General features: G+C 40.2%; 3 protein-coding genes across 3 annotated transcripts; all 3 read right to left on the reverse strand.

Annotated features, from left to right (window-relative positions):
• Positions 1–819: 819 nt before the first annotated feature.
• Positions 820–14,478, reverse strand: LOC124371354 (serine/threonine-protein phosphatase 6 regulatory ankyrin repeat subunit C-like). The gene is made up of 9 exons (XM_046829684.1): positions 14,362–14,478; positions 11,060–11,826; positions 10,450–10,906; positions 9,579–9,797; positions 6,278–7,044; positions 5,668–6,124; positions 4,797–5,015; positions 1,496–2,262; positions 820–1,342 (listed from the first exon to the last, which is right to left on the reverse strand). Exons 1-9 carry the CDS (start codon positions 14,476–14,478, stop codon positions 820–822), a joined length of 4,293 nt encoding a protein of 1,430 aa, XP_046685640.1.
• LOC124371355 (poly [ADP-ribose] polymerase tankyrase-1-like) lies at positions 14,237–19,221 on the reverse strand. The gene is made up of 2 exons (XM_046829685.1): positions 19,105–19,221; positions 14,237–16,609 (listed from the first exon to the last, which is right to left on the reverse strand). Exons 1-2 carry the CDS (start codon positions 19,219–19,221, stop codon positions 15,167–15,169), a joined length of 1,560 nt encoding a protein of 519 aa, XP_046685641.1. The 3' UTR covers positions 14,237–15,166.
• Positions 19,222–19,910: 689 nt separating this feature from the next.
• LOC124371356 (ankyrin repeat domain-containing protein 42-like) lies at positions 19,911–21,634 on the reverse strand. The gene is made up of 3 exons (XM_046829686.1): positions 21,509–21,634; positions 20,587–21,353; positions 19,911–20,433 (listed from the first exon to the last, which is right to left on the reverse strand). Exons 1-3 carry the CDS (start codon positions 21,632–21,634, stop codon positions 19,911–19,913), a joined length of 1,416 nt encoding a protein of 471 aa, XP_046685642.1.
• Positions 21,635–22,630: the final 996 nt, after the last annotated feature.

A 22,630-nucleotide genomic window follows, 5' to 3' on the forward strand; every position in this document is an offset into this window, starting at 1 on the left:
AATAGTAAATAGAGACCACATCTCCTCGTCTCACGTCCGAGCCCAGACGATGGTTAGACTGTTCGTGACCGTCGTTTCCCTTTACTGTTAACATCTTTGTGTCCCAACGTAGTTCCTTGATACTTTCGTACATCTTCGTTTTGAAAAATCTATCGGGTGCGTAAAGGTTCTTTTTCCATAACCTCTGGAAGCCGATGAGAGCGTATTTGTTCTGGAAGCCGTCGCACACCTGCCACTGGAAGTTCAGTACGAGATCTTAGCTTGGCTACCTTACAACACCGTTCGTCGCGTTGTCAGAGGAGACGAAAATTTCTGTGCATATTTCTGGCGACTGTACTGTGAGAAATGGAACCACGTGTATCGTATCTGCAGCGGCTGTTCACAAAACCAGTACCTGTTTTCATAAATATATATATGAATAATAAACGATTTACATTGTATTGATTTGTAATTTATTTCACCAGAAGACTGTCGGTGTTTAGATCATGTCTAGGGTTACAATGTCATGATAGAGTCAATATCAACAATTTCTTTTCCCTACTGTCTATTTATAACAAGTTCACGAGTTATCTGTCGCTATTAGATATAAACATCAAGGCTGTAGATACGACCGTTCATTTTTCGGGCAAAAGCGAATGGATAATAACTTCTCGGGTATCACGTTTTCTCCTCTATACATCAAACATGACCAATGAACCTACCATTAGGAACAATACGAGGGAGGTTTTTCAACACGTGCCCTCGTGAAAGGACAGGGATAGGAGGATGTCTGAAAATATGTACAACAATGTTGAAATATTAGCTTTATTTCACAAAAGATTATGAATCACCATCACTCATTCCTAACCTTAGACCCATCAAAATTTCGGCTTCTCTTTTCAATGCGAGGTGGACGGCGCTTCCTAGCAGGGTGGTTCCTCCACTGGAACGACAGTTCATAACGGCAGTAAACAGTTCGTCGTCGGGGTTGGGCTGTTTAAATTTACCAATCTGCAGTCGCTTGGAATATCTGTCAATGGTGGACAACAACGATGTCACCCCCGTGTGCCCAACGAACTTCGCCAACTGTGCGGGCGTCCTATGACACTTGTGACGACTTTTGTAGTTGTATATCGCCCCATACTCCAGCAACAGACGACAGCAGTCGACGTAACCCATACTCGCCGCTTTGTGCAGGGCGGTCTCTCCGCTTTCATCCAAGCGGTTTGTCTGTACGCCTCCGCTCAGAAGTATTATCATTATCCTCGCGTCCCCTTTCGAGGCGATATAATTGAGAGGAAACGGGGTTCCTAGGCTGCAACACCTTAGTTCGGCACCCGCTGCGACGATCTTCTCAATACACCTTACATCCCGGTGCATCAATTTGATTAAAAAGTCATTTTGCGTGTTTAGTGCAGAATCCAACATTTTAAAGACAATTCTAGATTTTATTTTTAATGTAAATATTTTAACACACTCCCAAAAATCCTGTATAACATTGACTGGAAAGTTGCACCTCGTGAACATTTTTAAAATTTCCACCACGACTTCGGAATTGTCCACTCCTTTATCTTTAAAATCGTATATCGCGGCCATCAAAGTACTGGCCGGAAGGTCTATCCCGTCGTGCCTGTCACACACGTTCACGTCGGCTCCATACTTCAAACAGAGATCGATCAAATCGACGTCCAGCGAACTTGCAGCTAAATGAAATGACGTACGCCCCCGAAATTCACCTCGTTCGATTGTACTGTTCAGTCTTGATCCGCCGATGATTAAAATCCTTGCCTCATCATATCTCCTATACAATATGGCCACCTGTAATGGGGTAAAACCATCGTTTCGTGTCGTCTCGAGTGAGGCGCCGCGCGCAATCAATGTGTACAACGTGGATTGCAGAGCTATCAGCTTTCTTCTCTCGAGTGGACGGGCGCGTGCGGCGACGTGTAACGCTGTTTCTCCCGTCGCGGGGGCACTTTTGTCTGGATCCGCACCATTCTCCAACAACAGCCGTACGATTTTAAAATTGTACAAACTCACTGCGAGCTGCAGAAGCGTCACCTGCTCGCCATCCAACTCTACGATACGGTCAGGGTCGGCTCCGAGAGATATTAGGAGTGTCAGCATCTCTGAATTGTCTTCGATGATGGCGAGTGCTGTTGGTGTAAGATGTTCGTTGCACTCGCGGTTCGGGTCGGCACCGTTCTTAACCAGAAGTTTCACATAGGCGGGTAGGTAGGTTATTGAAGACGGAATAATGCAAAGGCGTCCGTCCGTTTTTGTCTGGATTGTTTGGATCCGCGTTAACACTCAGTAGAAATGTAATAAATTGGAAATCGGTTGATTTCACCGCGTAGTGTAAGATGCTCAATCCTGTTTCCCGATCGATTATACGGTTTATGTTAAATCCCACACTGATGAGTTTTTTCACACCGGACACTAAAAAGGCTGCCCGACTCGAATGTGATGCGGAAGACCTTAAGGGCGTTCTCCTCCATTTTCGGATTTCCATCTATCCTTATCCGTTTATTCTCCCGAGTAGAAGACACAACTCGACGCGACATCTAGATCGACCACGTGTTGGTTCTACTTGAAAGACTGCTCGATGAAAGACCACTGTGTATCTTGACAACTCCGTTGTTAAGAGTGAAGACTCGATTGAGTATATTTTCGCGCCCAACTCGCACAACTGTAGGCCAATTCCGTGAAGAGTGGACGATATCTTCCGGTTGAGGGGACTGGAGATTAACTGGGCAGTAGTAATACGGTTCCCTGTTATATATAAAAGACCCCGATAAAAAAAAACTTAATCGTGGCAGTCGGTAACCCGAGTTGAAACAATATTACCTATCAAGTCACCGACGTTTACTGACAAATTTGAGTTGTCGTCGTGTTCGTGACAACCCCTCCCCACCTCGTTCCCACTTCTGTCAATGGTATGTTGTTTGTTTCCGGCGTGACTACGAGGCTGTCAACCGTCCGGATCGGTATCCCGATCTGTAAAGACCTCGAACTGTTGGATTTTCGTGTTTCAGTTTGATTATATAAACATTTTCTTATCGTATATATTACGATGGAGCGATGGCTATTTTATATATACAAGTAGATAGTAATAGGGGGTTCCTAGACCACTTTTGGGACAGACCGAAAATCAATATAATTACTGTTTAAAAGACAAGTATGAAAAAAACAATTTACAATACAGTGCTAACGTTAAATATGAGGAAATAATTTACAATACAGTTCTAACAATAAATTTGAAGAAATAATTTACCATAGAAATCTAAAATAACTATGATAATCTGTATTCAAGAAACCTTTCAAGGACAATGTGTGGAATTTTCCATGGAATTTATGTTGGCAATACTCGAATGGGAATTTTTGTGCTACACAATAAAGAATAGCAGCACTGAACCAGACGACACACCATTCTTTCTTCAGTCATTTGAGTGACCGGACACATTCATTTTTACTCTATTCTTTTCATTAAATTTTACTAAATAGGGAAACTTTTGACATACGTATAATTTTTCTTCTTTAAATGGAGCGAAAAAAGATATCATGTCCATAGTGCAAAAAAGATCTTTGAACACCATTATACCCGACATTATAATTCGAAAAATCATCTGAAAAACAAAGAAATTTACGAGAAAGAACTGAATTTTTTAAGACTGTGGGCTAAAGAGAATCAAATCGATGATCACCAAAACATGTATAAAGAGAAATTTCAAAGTTGAAAAGAAAAATTTTGATCTATTTAATTATGAAAAAGTTTATTTAATCGCTGAAAAACTGTCCATTGAAAGAAACGATAAAACTAAGTCTGAAATGATCGAAGAAATAGGCAAAACTCTTAACGAAAATCCTGATAATATCATTGATGTCGAAGTTTTGTCATCTATGCACGGTCTATATAAGCAATACATTTTAACAAATTTAAACAATAATTCCATGTCAATTTACAAATATCTTTCCATTATTCGTCCAGAAATTAAAAGTTTCATCCAAAATTTTTAAGAAAATGTTAAAAATATGAAAGGTTATCTCTCTTTGGAATGCGAATATGAAAGAACTTTAGTGAACGGTGAACCACAAACTTGTCCAATGTACTTTGCTATAATAGCTGACGAAATCATTGACGTAAACTACTTTATTTTTAGGCAATGAAATAAATTAACACATCGTGAACAAACAAATCATCCAAATAGAGGTTCTGGTAGGACATTTATAAGATGTAAACAACTAATTTTGAGCCTTAATAAACACGAAGTTATGAATGCTGGACCATATATCGACTTACCACGGGAGATAAAGGTGAAAAAAGCTTGTGTAAATATAAAGAATAAAGATGATTTCTGTTTTATTTACTCTGATCAGATGCGCAATTGAAAAACCCGAGACTCATGTCGACAGATCAAAGCAATACGAAAAATTTACGAATGGTGATATATTTTCTGGTTTTGAGTATCCAATGTCTTTGAAAAATATACGATTATTTAAGAAACGAAGCCACAATTCAAAGTACTACTATCAAAAAATGTCTGTAAATGTCTATACTTATGATGAAAAACTACACATAGTTCCGTTGCAAATTACAGAAGTTTCTGAATTTCTGAACGAAACAACAATACAAGTCTAAAATAATGCCTGAGAATATTCATTCACTGGGAAATGTCTGTTTTGCTTGCAGGAACGTTATTCAAGGGTCAATCAAAGAACAGAATGTGTACAAAACGTATAAAATGTTTTATTGTCACCCACATGAAATCGTACAAAATCCTATGTCGTACAAAATAAAACTAATAGTAAATAGAGACCACATCTCCTCGTCTCACGTCCGAGCCCAGACGATGGTTAGACTGTTCGTGACCGTCGTTTCCCTTTACTGTTAACATCTTTGTGTCCCAACGTAGTTCCTTGATACTTTCGTACATCTTCGTTTTGAAAAATCTATCGGGTGCGTAAAGGTTCTTTTTCCATAACCTCTGGAAGCCGATGAGAGCGTATTTGTTCTGGAAGCCGTCGCACACCTGCCACTGGAAGTTCAGTACGAGATCTTAGCTTGGCTACCTTACAACACCGTTCGTCGCGTTGTCAGAGGAGACGAAAATTTCTGTGCATATTTCTGGCGACTGTACTGTGAGAAATGGAACCACGTGTATCGTATCTGCAGCGGCTGTTCACAAAACCAGTACCTGTTTTCATAAATATATATATATGAATAATAAACGATTTACATTGTATTGATTTGTAATTTATTTCACCAGAAGACTGTCGGTGTTTAGATCATGTCTAGGGTTACAATGTCATGATAGAGTCAATATCAACAATTTCTTTTCCCTACTGTCTATTTATAACAAGTTCACGAGTTATCTGTCGCTATTAGATATAAACATCAAGGCTGTAGATACGACCGTTCATTTTTCGGGCAAAAGCGAATGGATAATAACTTCTCGGGTATCACGTTTTCTCCTCTATACATCAAACATGACCAATGAACCTACCATTAGGAACAATACGAGGGAGGTTTTTCAACACGTGCCCTCGTGAAAGGACAGGGATAGGAGGATGTCTGAAAATATGTACAACAATGTTGAAATATTAGCTTTATTTCACAAAAGATTATGAATCACCATCACTCATTCCTAACCTTAGACCCATCAAAATTTCGGCTTCTCTTTTCAATGCGAGGTGGACGGCGCTTCCTAGCAGGGTGGTTCCTCCACTGGAACGACAGTTCATAACGGCAGTAAACAGTTCGTCGTCGGGGTTGGGCTGTTTAAATTTACCAATCTGCAGTCGCTTGGAATATCTGTCAATGGTGGACAACAACGATGTCACCCCCGTGTGCCCAACGAACTTCGCCAACTGTGCGGGCGTCCTATGACACTTGTGACGACTTTTGTAGTTGTATATCGCCCCATACTCCAGCAACAGACGACAGCAGTCGACGTAACCCATACTCGCCGCTTTGTGCAGGGCGGTCTCTCCGCTTTCATCCAAGCGGTTTGTCTGTACGCCTCCGCTCAGAAGTATTATCATTATCCTCGCGTCCCCTTTCGAGGCGATATAATTGAGAGGAAACGGGGTTCCTAGGCTGCAACACCTTAGTTCGGCACCCGCTGCGACGATCTTCTCAATACACCTTACATCCCGGTGCATCAATTTGATTAAAAAGTCATTTTGCGTGTTTAGTGCAGAATCCAACATTTTAAAGACAATTCTAGATTTTATTTTTAATGTAAATATTTTAACACACTCCCAAAAATCCTGTATAACATTGACTGGAAAGTTGCACCTCGTGAACATTTTTAAAATTTCCACCACGACTTCGGAATTGTCCACTCCTTTATCTTTAAAATCGTATATCGCGGCCATCAAAGTACTGGCCGGAAGGTCTATCCCGTCGTGCCTGTCACACACGTTCACGTCGGCTCCATACTTCAAACAGAGATCGATCAAATCGACGTCCAGCGAACTTGCAGCTAAATGAAATGACGTACGCCCCCGAAATTCACCTCGTTCGATTGTACTGTTCAGTCTTGATCCGCCGATGATTAAAATCCTTGCCTCATCATATCTCCTATACAATATGGCCACCTGTAATGGGGTAAAACCATCGTTTCGTGTCGTCTCGAGTGAGGCGCCGCGCGCAATCAATGTGTACAACGTGGATTGCAGAGCTATCAGCTTTCTTCTCTCGAGTGGACGGGCGCGTGCGGCGACGTGTAACGCTGTTTCTCCCGTCGCGGGGGCACTTTTGTCTGGATCCGCACCATTCTCCAACAACAGCCGTACGATTTTAAAATTGTACAAACTCACTGCGAGCTGCAGAAGCGTCACCTGCTCGCCATCCAACTCTACGATACGGTCAGGGTCGGCTCCGAGAGATATTAGGAGTGTCAGCATCTCTGAATTGTCTTCGATGATGGCGAGTGCTGTTGGTGTAAGATGTTCGTTGCACTCGCGGTTCGGGTCGGCACCGTTCTTAACCAGAAGTTTCACATAGGCGGGTAGGTAGGTTATTGAAGACGGAATAATGCAAAGGCGTCCGTCCGTTTTTGTCTGGATTGTTTGGATCCGCGTTAACACTCAGTAGAAATGTAATAAATTGGAAATCGGTTGATTTCACCGCGTAGTGTAAGATGCTCAATCCTGTTTCCCGATCGATTATACGGTTTATGTTAAATCCCACACTGATGAGTTTTTTCACACCGGACACTAAAAAGGCTGCCCGACTCGAATGTGATGCGGAAGACCTTAAGGGCGTTCTCCTCCATTTTCGGATTTCCATCTATCCTTATCCGTTTATTCTCCCGAGTAGAAGACACAACTCGACGCGACATCTAGATCGACCACGTGTTGGTTCTACTTGAAAGACTGCTCGATGAAAGACCACTGTGTATCTTGACAACTCCGTTGTTAAGAGTGAAGACTCGATTGAGTATATTTTCGCGCCCAACTCGCACAACTGTAGGCCAATTCCGTGAAGAGTGGACGATATCTTCCGGTTGAGGGGACTGGAGATTAACTGGGCAGTAGTGATACGGTTCCCTGTTATATATAAAAGACCCCGATAAAAAAAAACTTAATCGTGGCAGTCGGTAACCCGAGTTGAAACAATATTACCTATCGAGTCACCGACGTTTACTGACAAATTTGAGTTGTCGTCGTGTTCGTGACAACCCCTCCCCACCTCGTTCCCACTTCTGTCAATGGTATGTTGTTTGTTTCCGGCGTGACTACGAGGCTGTCAACCGTCCGGATCGGTATCCCGATCTGTAAAGACCTCGAACTGTTGGATTTTCGTGTTTCAGTTTGATTATATAAACATTTTCTTATCGTATATATTACGATGGAGCGATGGCTATTTTATATATACAAGTAGATAGTAATAGGGGGTTCCTAGACCACTTTTGGGACAGACCGAAAATCAATATAATTACTGTTTAAAAGACAAGTATGAAAAAAACAATTTACAATACAGTGCTAACGTTAAATATGAGGAAATAATTTACAATACAGTTCTAACAATAAATTTGAAGAAATAATTTACCATAGAAATCTAAAATAACTATGATAATCTGTATTCAAGAAACCTTTCAAGGACAATGTGTGGAATTTTCCATGGAATTTATGTTGGCAATACTCGAATGGGAATTTTTGTGCTACACAATAAAGAATAGCAGCACTGAACCAGACGACACACCATTCTTTCTTCAGTCATTTGAGTGACCGGACACATTCATTTTTACTCTATTCTTTTCATTAAATTTTACTAAATAGGGAAACTTTTGACATACGTATAATTTTTCTTCTTTAAATGGAGCGAAAAAAGATATCATGTCCATAGTGCAAAAAAGATCTTTGAACACCATTATACCCGACATTATAATTCGAAAAATCATCTGAAAAACAAAGAAATTTACGAGAAAGAACTGAATTTTTTAAGACTGTGGGCTAAAGAGAATCAAATCGATGATCACCAAAACATGTATAAAGAGAAATTTCAAAGTTGAAAAGAAAAATTTTGATCTATTTAATTATGAAAAAGTTTATTTAATCGCTGAAAAACTGTCCATTGAAAGAAACGATAAAACTAAGTCTGAAATGATCGAAGAAATAGGCAAAACTCTTAACGAAAATCCTGATAATATCATTGATGTCGAAGTTTTGTCATCTATGCACGGTCTATATAAGCAATACATTTTAACAAATTTAAACAATAATTCCATGTCAATTTACAAATATCTTTCCATTATTCGCCCAGAAATTAAAAGTTTCATCCAAAATTTTTAAGAAAATGTTAAAAATATGAAAGGTTATCTCTCTTTGGAATGCGAATATGAAAGAACTTTAGTGAACGGTGAACCACAAACTTGTCCAATGTACTTTGCTATAATAGCTGACGAAATCATTGACGTAAACTACTTTATTTTTAGGCAATGAAATAAATTAACACATCGTGAACAAACAAATCATCCAAATAGAGGTTCTGGTAGGACATTTATAAGATGTAAACAACTAATTTTGAGCCTTAATAAACACGAAGTTATGAATGCTGGACCATATATCGACTTACCACGGGAGATAAAGGTGAAAAAAGCTTGTGTAAATATAAAGAATAAAGATGATTTCTGTTTTATTTACTCTGATCAGATGCGCAATTGAAAAACCCGAGACTCATGTCGACAGATCAAAGCAATACGAAAAATTTACGAATGGTGATATATTTTCTGGTTTTGAGTATCCAATGTCTTTGAAAAATATACGATTATTTAAGAAACGAAGCCACAATTCAAAGTACTACTATCAAAAAATGTCTGTAAATGTCTATACTTATGATGAAAAACTACACATAGTTCCGTTGCAAATTACAGAAGTTTCTGAATTTCTGAACGAAACAACAATACAAGTCTAAAATAATGCCTGAGAATATTCATTCACTGGGAAATGTCTGTTTTGCTTGCAGGAACGTTATTCAAGGGTCAATCAAAGAACAGAATGTGTACAAAACGTATAAAATGTTTTATTGTCACCCACATGAAATCGTACAAAATCCTATGTCGTACAAAATAAAACTAATAGTAAATAGAGACCACATCTCCTCGTCTCACGTCCGAGCCCAGACGATGGTTAGACTGTTCGTGACCGTCGTTTCCCTTTACTGTTAACATCTTTGTGTCCCAACGTAGTTCCTTGATACTTTCGTACATCTTCGTTTTGAAAAATCTATCGGGTGCGTAAAGGTTCTTTTTCCATAACCTCTGGAAGCCGATGAGAGCGTATTTGTTCTGGAAGCCGTCGCACACCTGCCACTGGAAGTTCAGTACGAGATCTTAGCTTGGCTACCTTACAACACCGTTCGTCGCGTTGTCAGAGGAGACGAAAATTTCTGTGCATATTTCTGGCGACTGTACTGTGAGAAATGGAACCACGTGTATCGTATCTGCAGCGGCTGTTCACAAAACCAGTACCTGTTTTCATAAATATATATATATGAATAATAAACGATTTACATTGTATTGATTTGTAATTTATTTCACCAGAAGACTGTCGGTGTTTAGATCATGTCTAGGGTTACAATGTCATGATAGAGTCAATATCAACAATTTCTTTTCCCTACTGTCTATTTATAACAAGTTCACGAGTTATCTGTCGCTATTAGATATAAACATCAAGGCTGTAGATACGACCGTTCATTTTTCGGGCAAAAGCGAATGGATAATAACTTCTCGGGTATCACGTTTTCTCCTCTATACATCAAACATGACCAATGAACCTACCATTAGGAACAATACGAGGGAGGTTTTTCAACACGTGCCCTCGTGAAAGGACAGGGATAGGAGGATGTCTGAAAATATGTACAACAATGTTGAAATATTAGCTTTATTTCACAAAAGATTATGAATCACCATCACTCATTCCTAACCTTAGACCCATCAAAATTTCGGCTTCTCTTTTCAATGCGAGGTGGACGGCGCTTCCTAGCAGGGTGGTTCCTCCACTGGAACGACAGTTCATAACGGCAGTAAACAGTTCGTCGTCGGGGTTGGGCTGTTTAAATTTACCAATCTGCAGTCGCTTGGAATATCTGTCAATGGTGGACAACAACGATGTCACCCCCGTGTGCCCAACGAACTTCGCCAACTGTGCGGGCGTCCTATGACACTTGTGACGACTTTTGTAGTTGTATATCGCCCCATACTCCAGCAACAGACGACAGCAGTCGACGTAACCCATACTCGCCGCTTTGTGCAGGGCGGTCTCTCCGCTTTCATCCAAGCGGTTTGTCTGTACGCCTCCGCTCAGAAGTATTATCATTATCCTCGCGTCCCCTTTCGAGGCGATATAATTGAGAGGAAACGGGGTTCCTAGGCTGCAACACCTTAGTTCGGCACCCGCTGCGACGATCTTCTCAATACACCTTACATCCCGGTGCATCAATTTGATTAAAAAGTCATTTTGCGTGTTTAGTGCAGAATCCAACATTTTAAAGACAATTCTAGATTTTATTTTTAATGTAAATATTTTAACACACTCCCAAAAATCCTGTATAACATTGACTGGAAAGTTGCACCTCGTGAACATTTTTAAAATTTCCACCACGACTTCGGAATTGTCCACTCCTTTATCTTTAAAATCGTATATCGCGGCCATCAAAGTACTGGCCGGAAGGTCTATCCCGTCGTGCCTGTCACACACGTTCACGTCGGCTCCATACTTCAAACAGAGATCGATCAAATCGACGTCCAGCGAACTTGCAGCTAAATGAAATGACGTACGCCCCCGAAATTCACCTCGTTCGATTGTACTGTTCAGTCTTGATCCGCCGATGATTAAAATCCTTGCCTCATCATATCTCCTATACAATATGGCCACCTGTAATGGGGTAAAACCATCGTTTCGTGTCGTCTCGAGTGAGGCGCCGCGCGCAATCAATGTGTACAACGTGGATTGCAGAGCTATCAGCTTTCTTCTCTCGAGTGGACGGGCGCGTGCGGCGACGTGTAACGCTGTTTCTCCCGTCGCGGGGGCACTTTTGTCTGGATCCGCACCATTCTCCAACAACAGCCGTACGATTTTAAAATTGTACAAACTCACTGCGAGCTGCAGAAGCGTCACCTGCTCGCCATCCAACTCTACGATACGGTCAGGGTCGGCTCCGAGAGATATTAGGAGTGTCAGCATCTCTGAATTGTCTTCGATGATGGCGAGTGCTGTTGGTGTAAGATGTTCGTTGCACTCGCGGTTCGGGTCGGCACCGTTCTTAACCAGAAGTTTCACATAGGCGGGTAGGTAGGTTATTGAAGACGGAATAATGCAAAGGCGTCCGTCCGTTTTTGTCTGGATTGTTTGGATCCGCGTTAACACTCAGTAGAAATGTAATAAATTGGAAATCGGTTGATTTCACCGCGTAGTGTAAGATGCTCAATCCTGTTTCCCGATCGATTATACGGTTTATGTTAAATCCCACACTGATGAGTTTTTTCACACCGGACACTAAAAAGGCTGCCCGACTCGAATGTGATGCGGAAGACCTTAAGGGCGTTCTCCTCCATTTTCGGATTTCCATCTATCCTTATCCGTTTATTCTCCCGAGTAGAAGACACAACTCGACGCGACATCTAGATCGACCACGTGTTGGTTCTACTTGAAAGACTGCTCGATGAAAGACCACTGTGTATCTTGACAACTCCGTTGTTAAGAGTGAAGACTCGATTGAGTATATTTTCGCGCCCAACTCGCACAACTGTAGGCCAATTCCGTGAAGAGTGGACGATATCTTCCGGTTGAGGGGACTGGAGATTAACTGGGCAGTAGTGATACGGTTCCCTGTTATATATAAAAGACCCCGATAAAAAAAAACTTAATCGTGGCAGTCGGTAACCCGAGTTGAAACAATATTACCTATCGAGTCACCGACGTTTACTGACAAATTTGAGTTGTCGTCGTGTTCGTGACAACCCCTCCCCACCTCGTTCCCACTTCTTGTCAATGGTATGTTGTTTGTTTCCGGCGTGACTACGAGGCTGTCAACCGTCCGGATCGGTATCCCGATCTGTAAAGACCTCGAACTGTTGGATTTTCGTGTTTCAGTTTGATTATATAAACATTTTCTTATCGTATATATTACGATGGAGCGATGGCTATTTTATATATACAAGTAGATAGTAATAGGGGGTTCCTAGACCACTTTTGGGACAGACCGAAAATCAATATAATTACTGTTTAAAAGACAAGTATGAAAAAAACAATTTACAATACAGTGCTAACGTTAAATATGAGGAAATAATTTACAATACAGTTCTAACAATAAATTTGAAGAAATAATTTACCATAGAAATCTAAAATAACTATGATAATCTGTATTCAAGAAACCTTTCAAGGACAATGTGTGGAATTTTCCATGGAATTTATGTTGGCAATACTCGAATGGGAATTTTTGTGCTACACAATAAAGAATAGCAGCACTGAACCAGACGACACACCATTCTTTCTTCAGTCATTTGAGTGACCGGACACATTCATTTTTACTCTATTCTTTTCATTAAATTTTACTAAATAGGGAAACTTTTGACATACGTATAATTTTTCTTCTTTAAATGGAGCGAAAAAAGATATCATGTCCATAGTGCAAAAAAGATCTTTGAACACCATTATACCCGACATTATAATTCGAAAAATCATCTGAAAAACAAAGAAATTTACGAGAAAGAACTGAATTTTTTAAGACTGTGGGCTAAAGAGAATCAAATCGATGATCACCAAAACATGTATAAAGAGAAATTTCAAAGTTGAAAAGAAAAATTTTGATCTATTTAATTATGAAAAAGTTTATTTAATCGCTGAAAAACTGTCCATTGAAAGAAACGATAAAACTAAGTCTGAAATGATCGAAGAAATAGGCAAAACTCTTAACGAAAATCCTGATAATATCATTGATGTCGAAGTTTTGTCATCTATGCACGGTCTATATAAGCAATACATTTTAACAAATTTAAACAATAATTCCATGTCAATTTACAAATATCTTTCCATTATTCGTCCAGAAATTAAAAGTTTCATCCAAAATTTTCAAGAAAATGTTAAAAATATGAAAGGTTATCTCTCTTTGGAATGCGAATATGAAAGAACTTTAGTGAACGGTGAACCACAAACTTGTCCAATGTACTTTGCTATAATAGCTGACGAAATCATTGACGTAAACTACTTTATTTTTAGGCAATGAAATAAATTAACACATCGTGAACAAACAAATCATCCAAATAGAGGTTCTGGTAGGACATTTATAAGATGTAAACAACTAATTTTGAGCCTTAATAAACACGAAGTTATGAATGCTGGACCATATATCGACTTACCACGGGAGATAAAGGTGAAAAAAGCTTGTGTAAATATAAAGAATAAAGATGATTTCTGTTTTATTTACTCTGATCAGATGCGCAATTGAAAAACCCGAGACTCATGTCGACAGATCAAAGCAATACGAAAAATTTACGGATGGTGATATATTTTCTGGTTTTGAGTATCCAATGTCTTTGAAAAATATACGATTATTTAAGAAACGAAGCCACAATTCAAAGTACTACTATCAAAAAATGTCTGTAAATGTCTATACTTATGATGAAAAACTACACATAGTTCCGTTGCAAATTACAGAAGTTTCTGAATTTCTGAACGAAACAACAATACAAGTCTAAAATAATGCCTGAGAATATTCATTCACTGGGAAATGTCTGTTTTGCTTGCAGGAACGTTATTCAAGGGTCAATCAAAGAACAGAATGTGTACAAAACGTATAAAATGTTTTATTGTCACCCACATGAAATCGTACAAAATCCTATGTCGTACAAAATAAAACTAATAGTAAATAGAGACCACATCTCCTCGTCTCACGTCCGAGCCCAGACGATGGTTAGACTGTTCGTGACCGTCGTTTCCCTTTACTGTTAACATCTTTGTGTCCCAACGTAGTTCCTTGATACTTTCGTACATCTTCGTTTTGAAAAATCTATCGGGTGCGTAAAGGTTCTTTTTCCATAACCTCTGGAAGCCGATGAGAGCGTATTTGTTCTGGAAGCCGTCGCACACCTGCCACTGGAAGTTCAGTACGAGATCTTAGCTTGGCTACCTTACAACACCGTTCGTCGCGTTGTCAGAGGAGACGAAAATTTCTGTGCATATTTCTGGCGACTGTACTGTGAGAAATGGAACCACGTGTATCGTATCTGCAGCGGCTGTTCACAAAACCAGTACCTGTTTTCATAAATATATATATATGAATAATAAACGATTTACATTGTATTGATTTGTAATTTATTTCACCAGAAGACTGTCGGTGTTTAGATCATGTCTAGGGTTACAATGTCATGATAGAGTCAATATCAACAATTTCTTTTCCCTACTGTCTATTTATAACAAGTTCACGAGTTATCTGTCGCTATTAGATATAAACATCAAGGCTGTAGATACGACCGTTCATTTTTCGGGCAAAAGCGAATGGATAATAACTTCTCGGGTATCACGTTTTCTCCTCTATACATCAAACATGACCAATGAACCTACCATTAGGAACAATACGAGGGAGGTTTTTCAACACGTGCCCTCGTGAAAGGACAGGGATAGGAGGATGTCTGAAAATATGTACAACAATGTTGAAATATTAGCTTTATTTCACAAAAGATTATGAATCACCATCACTCATTCCTAACCTTAGACCCATCAAAATTTCGGCTTCTCTTTTCAATGCGAGGTGGACGGCGCTTCCTAGCAGGGTGGTTCCTCCACTGGAACGACAGTTCATAACGGCAGTAAACAGTTCGTCGTCGGGGTTGGGCTGTTTAAATTTACCAATCTGCAGTCGCTTGGAATATCTGTCAATGGTGGACAACAACGATGTCACCCCCGTGTGCCCAACGAACTTCGCCAACTGTGCGGGCGTCCTATGACACTTGTGACGACTTTTGTAGTTGTATATCGCCCCATACTCCAGCAACAGACGACAGCAGTCGACGTAACCCATACTCGCCGCTTTGTGCAGGGCGGTCTCTCCGCTTTCATCCAAGCGGTTTGTCTGTACGCCTCCGCTCAGAAGTATTATCATTATCCTCGCGTCCCCTTTCGAGGCGATATAATTGAGAGGAAACGGGGTTCCTAGGCTGCAACACCTTAGTTCGGCACCCGCTGCGACGATCTTCTCAATACACCTTACATCCCGGTGCATCAATTTGATTAAAAAGTCATTTTGCGTGTTTAGTGCAGAATCCAACATTTTAAAGACAATTCTAGATTTTATTTTTAATGTAAATATTTTAACACACTCCCAAAAATCCTGTATAACATTGACTGGAAAGTTGCACCTCGTGAACATTTTTAAAATTTCCACCACGACTTCGGAATTGTCCACTCCTTTATCTTTAAAATCGTATATCGCGGCCATCAAAGTACTGGCCGGAAGGTCTATCCCGTCGTGCCTGTCACACACGTTCACGTCGGCTCCATACTTCAAACAGAGATCGATCAAATCGACGTCCAGCGAACTTGCAGCTAAATGAAATGACGTACGCCCCCGAAATTCACCTCGTTCGATTGTACTGTTCAGTCTTGATCCGCCGATGATTAAAATCCTTGCCTCATCATATCTCCTATACAATATGGCCACCTGTAATGGGGTAAAACCATCGTTTCGTGTCGTCTCGAGTGAGGCGCCGCGCGCAATCAATGTGTACAACGTGGATTGCAGAGCTATCAGCTTTCTTCTCTCGAGTGGACGGGCGCGTGCGGCGACGTGTAACGCTGTTTCTCCCGTCGCGGGGGCACTTTTGTCTGGATCCGCACCATTCTCCAACAACAGCCGTACGATTTTAAAATTGTACAAACTCACTGCGAGCTGCAGAAGCGTCACCTGCTCGCCATCCAACTCTACGATACGGTCAGGGTCGGCTCCGAGAGATATTAGGAGTGTCAGCATCTCTGAATTGTCTTCGATGATGGCGAGTGCTGTTGGTGTAAGATGTTCGTTGCACTCGCGGTTCGGGTCGGCACCGTTCTTAACCAGAAGTTTCACATAGGCGGGTAGGTAGGTTATTGAAGACGGAATAATGCAAAGGCGTCCGTCCGTTTTTGTCTGGATTGTTTGGATCCGCGTTAACACTCAGTAGAAATGTAATAAATTGGAAATCGGTTGATTTCACCGCGTAGTGTAAGATGCTCAATCCTGTTTCCCGATCGATTATACGGTTTATGTTAAATCCCACACTGATGAGTTTTTTCACACCGGACACTAAAAAGGCTGCCCGACTCGAATGTGATGCGGAAGACCTTAAGGGCGTTCTCCTCCATTTTCGGATTTCCATCTATCCTTATCCGTTTATTCTCCCGAGTAGAAGACACAACTCGACGCGACATCTAGATCGACCACGTGTTGGTTCTACTTGAAAGACTGCTCGATGAAAGACCACTGTGTATCTTGACAACTCCGTTGTTAAGAGTGAAGACTCGATTGAGTATATTTTCGCGCCCAACTCGCACAACTGTAGGCCAATTCCGTGAAGAGTGGACGATATCTTCCGGTTGAGGGGACTGGAGATTAACTGGGCAGTAGTGATACGGTTCCCTGTTATATATAAAAGACCCCGATAAAAAAAACTTAATCGTGGCAGTCGGTAACCCGAGTTGAAACAATATTACCTATCGAGTCACCGACGTTTACTGACAAATTTGAGTTGTCGTCGTGTTCGTGACAACCCCTCCCCACCTCGTTCCCACTTCTGTCAATGGTATGTTGTTTGTTTCCGGCGTGACTACGAGGCTGTCAACCGTCCGGATCGGTATCCCGATCTGTAAAGACCTCGAACTGTTGGATTTTCGTGTTTCAGTTTGATTATATAAACATTTTCTTATCGTATATATTACGATGGAGCGATGGCTATTTTATATATACAAGTAGATAGTAATAGGGGGTTCCTAGACCACTTTTGGGACAGACCGAAAATCAATATAATTACTGTTTAAAAGACAAGTATGAAAAAAACAATTTACAATACAGTGCTAACAATAAATTTGAAGAAATAATTTACCATAGAAATCTAAAATAACTATGATAATCTGTATTCAAGAAACCTTTCAAGGACAATGTGTGGAATTTTCCATGGAATTTATGTTGGCAATACTCGAATGGGAATTTTTGTGCTACACAATAAAGAATAGCAGCACTGAACCAGACGACACACCATTCTTTCTTCAGTCATTTGAGTGACCGGACACATTCATTTTTACTCTATTCTTTTCATTAAATTTTACTAAATAGGGAAACTTTTGACATACGTATAATTTTTCTTCTTTAAATGGAGCGAAAAAAGATATCATGTCCATAGTGCAAAAAAGATCTTTGAACACCATTATACCCGACATTATAATTCGAAAAATCATCTGAAAAACAAAGAAATTTACGAGAAAGAACTGAATTTTTTAAGACTGTGGGCTAAAGAGAATCAAATCGATGATCACCAAAACATGTATAAAGAGAAATTTCAAAGTTGAAAAGAAAAATTTTGATCTATTTAATTATGAAAAAGTTTATTTAATCGCTGAAAAACTGTCCATTGAAAGAAACGATAAAACTAAGTCTGAAATGATCGAAGAAATAGGCAAAACTCTTAACGAAAATCCTGATAATATCATTGATGTCGAAGTTTTGTCATCTATGCACGGTCTATATAAGCAATACATTTTAACAAATTTAAACAATAATTCCATGTCAATTTACAAATATCTTTCCATTATTCGTCCAGAAATTAAAAGTTTCATCCAAAATTTTTAAGAAAATGTTAAAAATATGAAAGGTTATCTCTCTTTGGAATGCGAATATGAAAGAACTTTAGTGAACGGTGAACCACAAACTTGTCCAATGTACTTTGCTATAATAGCTGACGAAATCATTGACGTAAACTACTTTATTTTTAGGCAATGAAATAAATTAACACATCGTGAACAAACAAATCATCCAAATAGAGGTTCTGGTTGGACATTTATAAGATGTAAACAACTAATTTTGAGCCTTAATAAACACGAAGTTATGAATGCTGGACCATATATCGACTTACCACGGGAGATAAAGGTGAAAAAAGCTTGTGTAAATATAAAGAATAAAGATGATTTCTGTTTTATTTACTCTGATCAGATGCGCAATTGAAAAACCCGAGACTCATGTCGACAGATCAAAGCAATACGAAAAATTTACGAATGGTGATATATTTTCTGGTTTTGAGTATCCAATGTCTTTGAAAAATATACGATTATTTAAGAAACGAAGCCACAATTCAAAGTACTACTATCAAAAAATGTCTGTAAATATCTATACTTATGATGAAAAACTACACATAGTTCCGTTGCAAATTACAGAAGTTTCTGAATTTCTGAACGAAACAACAATACAAGTCTAAAATAATGCCTGAGAATATTCATTCACTGGGAAATGTCTGTTTTGCTTGCAGGAACGTTATTCAAGGGTCAATCAAAGAACAGAATGTGTACAAAACGTATAAAATGTTTTATTGTCACCCACATGAAATCGTACAAAATCCTATGTCGTACAAAATAAAACTAATAGTAAATAGAGACCACATCTCCTCGTCTCACGTCCGAGCCCAGACGATGGTTAGACTGTTCGTGACCGTCGTTTCCCTTTACTGTTAACATCTTTGTGTCCCAACGTAGTTCCTTGATACTTTCGTACATCTTCGTTTTGAAAAATCTATCGGGTGCGTAAAGGTTCTTTTTCCATAACCTCTGGAAGCCGATGAGAGCGTATTTGTTCTCGAAGCCGTCGCACACCTGCCACTGGAAGTTCAGTACGAGATCTTAGCTTGGCTACCTTACAACACCGTTCGTCGCGTTGTCAGAGGAGACGAAAATTTCTGTGCATATTTCTGGCGACTGTACTGTGAGAAATGGAACCACGTGTATCGTATCTGCAGCGGCTGTTCACAAAACCAGTACCTGTTTTCATAAATATATATATATGAATAATAAACGATTTACATTGTATTGATTTGTAATTTATTTCACCAGAAGACTGTCGGTGTTTAGATCATGTCTAGGGTTACAATGTCATGATAGAGTCAATATCAACAATTTCTTTTCCCTACTGTCTATTTATAACAAGTTCACGAGTTATCTGTCGCTATTAGATATAAACATCAAGGCTGTAGATACGACCGTTCATTTTTCGGGCAAAAGCGAATGGATAATAACTTCTCGGGTATCACGTTTTTCTCCTCTATACATCAAACATGACCAATGAACCTACCATTAGGAACAATACGAGGGAGGTTTTTCAACACGTGCCCTCGTGAAAGGACAGGGATAGGAGGATGTCTGAAAATATGTACAACAATGTTGAAATATTAGCTTTATTTCACAAAAGATTATGAATCACCATCACTCATTCCTAACCTTAGACCCATCAAAATTTCGGCTTCTCTTTTCAGTGCGAGGTGGACGGCGCTTCCTAGCAGGGTGGTTCCTCCACTGGAACGACAGTTCATAACGGCAGTAAACAGTTCGTCGTCGGGGTTGGGCTGTTTAAATTTACCAATCTGCAGTCGCTTGGAATATCTGTCAATGGTGGACAACAACGATGTCACCCCCGTGTGCCCAACGAACTTCGCCAACTGTGCGGGCGTCCTATGACACTTGTGACGACTTTTGTAGTTGTATATCGCCCCATACTCCAGCAACAGACGACAGCAGTCGACGTAACCCATACTCGCCGCTTTGTGCAGGGCGGTCTCTCCGCTTTCATCCAAGCGGTTTGTCTGTACGCCTCCGCTCAGAAGTATTATCATTATCCTCGCGTCCCCTTTCGAGGCGATATAATTGAGAGGAAACGGGGTTCCTAGGCTGCAACACCTTAGTTCGGCACCCGCTGCGACGATCTTCTCAATACACCTTACATCCCGGTGCATCAATTTGATTAAAAAGTCATTTTGCGTGTTTAGTGCAGAATCCAACATTTTAAAGACAATTCTAGATTTTATTTTTAATGTAAATATTTTAACACACTCCCAAAAATCCTGTATAACATTGACTGGAAAGTTGCACCTCGTGAACATTTTTAAAATTTCCACCACGACTTCGGAATTGTCCACTCCTTTATCTTTAAAATCGTATATCGCGGCCATCAAAGTACTGGCCGGAAGGTTTATCCCGTCGTGCCTGTCACACACGTTCACGTCGGCTCCATACTTCAAACAGAGATCGATCAAATCGACGTCCAGCGAACTTGCAGCTAAATGAAATGACGTACGCCCCCGAAATTCACCTCGTTCGATTGTACTGTTCAGTCTTGATCCGCCGATGATTAAAATCCTTGCCTCATCATATCTCCTATACAATATGGCCACCTGTAATGGGGTAAAACCATCGTTTCGTGTCGTCTCGAGTGAGGCGCCGCGCGCAATCAATGTGTACAACGTGGATTGCAGAGCTATCAGCTTTCTTCTCTCGAGTGGACGGGCGCGTGCGGCGACGTGTAACGCTGTTTCTCCCGTCGCGGGGGCACTTTTGTCTGGATCCGCACCATTCTCCAACAACAGCCGTACGATTTTAAAATTGTACAAACTCACTGCGAGCTGCAGAAGCGTCACCTGCTCGCCATCCAACTCTACGATACGGTCAGGGTCGGCTCCGAGAGATATTAGGAGTGTCAGCATCTCTGAATTGTCTTCGATGATGGCGAGTGCTGTTGGTGTAAGATGTTCGTTGCACTCGCGGTTCGGGTCGGCACCGTTCTTAACCAGAAGTTTCACATAGGCGGGTAGGTAGGTTATTGAAGACGGAATAATGCAAAGGCGTCCGTCCGTTTTTGTCTGGATTGTTTGGATCCGCGTTAACACTCAGTAGAAATGTAATAAATTGGAAATCGGTTGATTTCACCGCGTAGTGTAAGATGCTCAATCCTGTTTCCCGATCGATTATACGGTTTATGTTAAATCCCACACTGATGAGTTTTTTCACACCGGACACTAAAAAGGCTGCCCGACTCGAATGTGATGCGGAAGACCTTAAGGGCGTTCTCCTCCATTTTCGGATTTCCATCTATCCTTATCCGTTTATTCTCCCGAGTAGAAGACACAACTCGACGCGACATCTAGATCGACCACGTGTTGGTTCTACTTGAAAGACTGCTCGATGAAAGACCACTGTGTATCTTGACAACTCCGTTGTTAAGAGTGAAGACTCGATTGAGTATATTTTCGCGCGCCCAACTCGCACAACTGTAGGCCAATTCCGTGAAGAGTGGACGATATCTTCCGGTTGAGGGGACTGGAGATTAACTGGGCAGTAGTAATACGGTTCCCTGTTATATATAAAAGACCCCGATAAAAAAAAACCTTAATCGTGGCAGTCGGTAACCCGAGTTGAAACAATATTACCTATCGAGTCACCGACGTTTACTGACAAATTTGAGTTGTCGTCGTGTTTCGTGACAACCCCTCCCCACCTCGTTCCCACTTCTTTTAATGGTATGTTGTTTGTTTCCGGCGTGACTACGAGGCTGTCAACCGTCCGGATCGGTATCCCGATCTGTAAAGACCTCGAACTGTTGGATTTTCGTGTTTCAGTTTGATTATATAAACATTTTCTTATCATATATATTACGATGGAGCGATGGCTATTTTATATATACAAGTAGATAGTAATAGGGGGTTCCTAGACCACTTTTGGGACAGACCGAAAATCAATATAATTACTGTTTAAAAGACAAGTATAAAAAAAACAATTTACAATACAGTGCTAACGTTAAATATGAGGAAATAATTTACAATACAGTTCTAACAATAAATTTGAAGAAATAATTTACCATAGAAATCTAAAATAACTATGATAATCTGTATTCAAGAAACCTTTCAAGGACAATGTGTGGAATTTTCCATGGAATTTATGTTGGCAATACTCGAATGGGAATTTTTGTGCTACACAATAAAGAATAGCAGCACTGAACCAGACGACACACCATTCTTTCTTCAGTCATTTGAGTGACCGGACACATTCATTTTTACTCTATTCTTTTCATTAAATTTTACTAAATAGGGAAACTTTTGACATACGTATAATTTTTCTTCTTTAAATGGAGCGAAAAAAG

Source organism: Homalodisca vitripennis, unplaced genomic scaffold (genome assembly GCF_021130785.1).
Source record: "Homalodisca vitripennis isolate AUS2020 unplaced genomic scaffold, UT_GWSS_2.1 ScUCBcl_1234;HRSCAF=4599, whole genome shotgun sequence".
NCBI lineage: Eukaryota > Metazoa > Arthropoda > Insecta > Hemiptera > Cicadellidae > Homalodisca > Homalodisca vitripennis.